The sequence below is a fragment of the Orycteropus afer genome, unplaced genomic scaffold, assembly GCF_000298275.1.
Source record: "Orycteropus afer afer isolate SDZICR_OR568_19922 unplaced genomic scaffold, OryAfe1.0 scaffold00365, whole genome shotgun sequence".
Taxonomy (NCBI): domain Eukaryota; kingdom Metazoa; phylum Chordata; class Mammalia; order Tubulidentata; family Orycteropodidae; genus Orycteropus; species Orycteropus afer.
The window spans coordinates 333,313-338,024 of NW_006921952.1; the positions used below are offsets into that span (position 1 = coordinate 333,313).

At 40.3% G+C, this 4,712-nt stretch overlaps 1 protein-coding gene across 1 annotated transcript in view; it reads right to left on the bottom strand.

The window, feature by feature from the left end:
- Nucleotides 1–4,712, bottom strand: part of NUP205 (nucleoporin 205) — a 107,073-nt gene that overhangs the window by 80,826 nt on the left and 21,535 nt on the right. Inside the window, exon 7 of the mRNA XM_007952916.1 lies at nucleotides 3,074–3,238. Coding sequence (XP_007951107.1) covers nucleotides 3,074–3,238 — 165 coding nt within the window. The remainder of the gene's footprint in view (nucleotides 1–3,073; nucleotides 3,239–4,712) is intronic.

Consider the following 4,712-nt stretch of genomic DNA (forward strand, 5'->3'; position numbering starts at 1 on the left):
TGAAGGTAATTAATGGGTCTGCACAGCACACTGGTTAATAAGGCTGTGGACTCCCCCTCACCATTTATTTGCTGAAGAAACCTGATCGTTTTCCACCCTGCAGTTTGCCACTGCCTTCCGATCTCTGCTGTTCTAAAAACTAGCTGATCTAGAGCTGCTTGATCTATGTTCGATTTTTTTGGGGGGGGTGGTAAGAGATAGGTAGCACTGAGTATTTCCATTGAAAGATGGATTCCCAATTACTCCTTTAAAATTTTAAATACAGAGCGCTAGGTAATTTTGTGGTAATTTGGCTTTCAGAAGGAACTGCTGCAGGGGCTATGCTGTGGGATGGTCTCCAAGACCAAATACATAGTGTACTGGTAACTGAAAGGACATTTCACTGCCTTGAAAGGGCCAGTAATTGATCTCAGCCAGAGCTGTCTCACCCAGAGGAAAACAGATGTTTGGCAGGTTTTGGTTTGGCTTATGTTTTGCTTTGCCTTTTGAAACAAAGCCAGCATATTTTTCCTTTCCATACACAATCGTTCCTTATTTCTTTATTATGATCAATAATTATATTTATTGATACCAATTAACTATTTCATGCGGTTAGTTCCAAAACTTCACTTGAATTTGGAAACACTGGAATTCAAACTGCAAAATGAACCATGTAAGAACTGCTTCTAGAAGACTAGCTAGGCAATGAGACAGCACTAGTATGTTAATGCTAATTGAGTTTTAATGCCTAAATAGTACATTAAGATCTTGTATAGTAAAATTCCAAGCACGTTTCTTTTCATAATATGAGAAAATAATAAACAAGTTTGATAAAGTTTTGAGATATCTACAGAGAGCAGGAACTAGTTTTTCAAAACTGTCATTTCTGTTAAGTCATGTCACAAAAGCCAAAAAAGGTGTAAACAACCCAAGTGCCTATCGACACATGAAGGAATACACACTGCGGGCCATCCCTATGGTGGAGGATTACCCAGCCATACAGAGAAATGAAGTTAGTTATGACGCATTTTACAATATGCATCAACAAACATTACACTGGGTGAAATAAGTCACACAGTAAAGGACAGGCGTGGTGTGATCCTCCTGAGGAAATACCTAGAGCAGACAAATGAATACAGAAAAAAGGTTACAAGTGGTGACCAGGGACAGGGGGAGGAGGCAACAGTAGTATTTGTGAAGGAGCACTGAGTTTCTGTTTGTTGTTGCTGTTAGGTTTCTGTTTAGGGTCATGAAAAAGTTTTGGAAATACATAGTGGTGATGGTACAAGATGGTGAACATAATTAATGTCACTGAATATACATTAAAAAATGACAGAAGGCAAACTTTTTGTTATATATATTTTACCACAGTATCCAAAAAACTAAACCAACTGCCATTGAGTCAATTCTGACTCACAGTGGCCCTAAGAGGACAGAGTAGAACTGCCCCACCGGGTTTCCAAGGCTGTAGTCTGTAAGAAGCAGACTGCCTCATCTTTCTTGATGAAGCAGCTGGTGGGTTTGAACCATGGACTTTACGGTTAGCTGCTAAATGCCTTAACCACTGCACCACTAGAGCTCCTTTCACCACAAGTACCAAAAAAAAAAAAAAAAAAGCTATCTAGATTATTTCAAGAGGAGCTCTGGTGGCATAGCGCCTAAGGCATTTGACTGCTAACCAGAAGGCTGGTGGTTCAAACCCACTAGTCACTCCTCGGAAGGAAGACTGGGTGATCTACTTCTGTAGTGATACTGCCTTGGAGTCAGATTCGACTCCACAGCAGTGGTTGCGTTCGCGTTTTGCATTTTGCCACAGAAGATAAGCTTTTCATTTTTTTCTTATCTGCCTTTGACCATTAAAAAAAAAAAAAAAAAAAAAAACTTGAGCAAGGAGGGACTCTTAACACACGCACAGAAAAGCCCTTCTGCAGACTTCCTGGGAAAAGCATGATGCTAGTAACAAGACTGTTAAGATGCTGGACTCTGCGGCCATGCTGACACCTGCAGACGCCGACGTGCAATACAAAGTTCAACAGAGTCTCTGTAGATCTACCACAAAAAACTACAGAAGCGACACATCTTTGAGAGTCCAATGACAGCAAAAGCATAGTTCTCATGCCTTGAGGGTAAAGCACGTAGATGATAATAACACGAATGCAAACAAAGATTAGCATGTGGTGTCTTCTGCATGATCAAGGGAAGCATGAAACACCGTAATCAGTGCCACAGGGTGGGGACCAGACTGTCCAACTTCAGAATGCCACATCCCTGCCTGACTGGTCCAAGTAGCTTCTTTCTAATACTTGGATTTTAAAAAAGTTTTTAAATTGATAACAATGTGAACAGTTCGTTTGTCTGTGGACAAAACTGAGAAAGAAATGTATAAAGATGGAAATGTTAGTGATTTTTAATTTTAAAAAATTAATGTAATATTGTTGTTGTTGTTGTTGTTTGCCGTCGAGTCGGCCCTGACTCATAGCGACCCCTCCTTGGGTTTCCGAGGCACTATCACTACGGAAGTAGGATTGCCCAACATATTACCAATTCAATATTCAGACTCTTAAGGAAGGAGCTAAAAGAACACTGTTACGGGCTCCACAAAAGGAAAAACTACATCATATAATTTTTTTGGTAGTCAAGAAAAAAAACAGGTATACAGGTAGGTCCCGACTTACAAAGCATTTGAGTTCAGACGATCCATACTACCATGTTGCAGTGTGATGTGTTGATGTTATCATTCTTAGATATTCACTCACAGATGTTCAAAGATCGGATTATAAAGACAGTAATCATAGAAGGCAACAGTAATGAAGACTAAAAATAAAGAAGAGGTATTCAACCAGTAATGAAGACTAAAAATAAAGAAGAGGTATTCAACGTCTGTCAGGACTGACTTATGACAGGGTTGTCAGAATGGAACCCCATTTGGGGACTACTTATTACTTCACTGCTGCATCCCAGAGTTCCATTCATCATGACTCTAGATATCTTACCACACTCATATTTGTATGTTTCAAAGATAACACCCCTTCCAATGTATCAGTAAATGCTGACATATCATTCTTAGTAACAAAACTGCCCATAAGCAATTCACCTGTCACGTCGGGCAGCTGGGATATGCCCCTCAGGGCCAGTGCCCAGGAGAGCCTCACAGTGGCCTGCAGGCCGGGCAGCTTCCACAGCTGTGAATCCTGAAGGCGAGAATGAATGGTGGCAATGTACTGTCTCTCCGTCAAAAGCGGAAAATGGTGGAGCATATCTGAAAACAGAAACAGGTCAGTACCCAAACGAGAGAATGTCTGCCCCTTGCCCCCATATACGACTGAACTTGAACAGTGTCACCAAACAATTACAACTCATTAATATTAACATTTGTCATACCAATAGGTATGCTGCTGTAGGGTGTATACACCAACTAAAAGTGAAAGAGAAAACAGATGATAATTCTAAACTTTCCTTTCATTATTTTTAGTGATCTGTAGACATGTACTATGGGAGCTCTGGTAGTGTAGTGCCTAAGGCATTTGACTGCTAACCAGAAGGCTGGTGTTTCAAACCCATCAGCCACTCCTTGGAAGGAAGGCTGGGCAATCTACTTCCGTAGTAGTACTGCCTCGGAAACCCAAGGAGGGGTCACTGAGTCAGGTCTGATTCAACGGCACATAACAACAACAACAATAAAAGACATGTACTATAAATAACTAGAAAAAAGTTAAAGAGTAACTCATTTTTTTCTGCACATAAATTCTAAAGTAGAAAACGATGCTATCTAAAGATCAAAAAAGAAAATTTCCAAACATCTCATGGGATTAGGTTCCTTGGTTTGGAAGTTTACTCACCTGGAACAACAGAGGAAGGAGAGAGGAAGAGGAGAATATGGAATGTGTGGCTAACTGCCTCCATGAACAACTGCCTCCTTTGCCATGAGACCAGAAGGACTGATAGCCCAGCTATCATTACTGCACATTTTATCAAAGACACTATAGGAAAATCTTGATCAAAAGGGGGAAAATATAGAACAGAATTTCAAATTCTCATGGACTCCAGGCTTTCTGTAGTCAGGGAGGCTAGATGAATCCCTGAAACCATTGCCTTGAAAAAATCTTTAAACCTTAAACCAAAATTATTCCCTGAAGTCTTCTTAAAAGCAAAGAACAATTTAGCTTCACTGCAAAAAAATAAAAGATCTGCCTTAGGTATCATGTTCTTTTAAGAGCTATCTATATGACACCAAACTGACAACAGCAACTTAAAAGATCACATAGGATACTTAATGGCAGTGAGTTGATGTTAACGTGAGAAGACCAACTCAAAAAATGAGGAGGGTGAGAATGTCATCGATGTCCCTAAACTGTCCATGTAGAAACCACCAAATTGGTGGAGTAATCATTCAGCTGCCAACCAAACAGTCGATGGTTCGGACTCACCAGCCATTCTGCAGGAGAGATATGGGGCAGGATGGAAATGCTATGGGCAGTGCTACTCTGTCCTCAGGGTTGACATAAGTCAGAATTCACTTGCCGGCAGTGGGTTTGGTTTGGGGTTTTTGGTGTGTATATTCTCAACAACAACAAAATAAAAAATTTTAGAAAGAAAAAGACAGAATTGTACTAGATAAAGAACAGCCTGAATTTAAATCCGTAAACAAAAACTGATCCAACATGTACCTGAGGTAGATAGATACACTCCTTGGAGAGAACAATCATGGGAGAAAGAAGGGCTGTGTATGCACA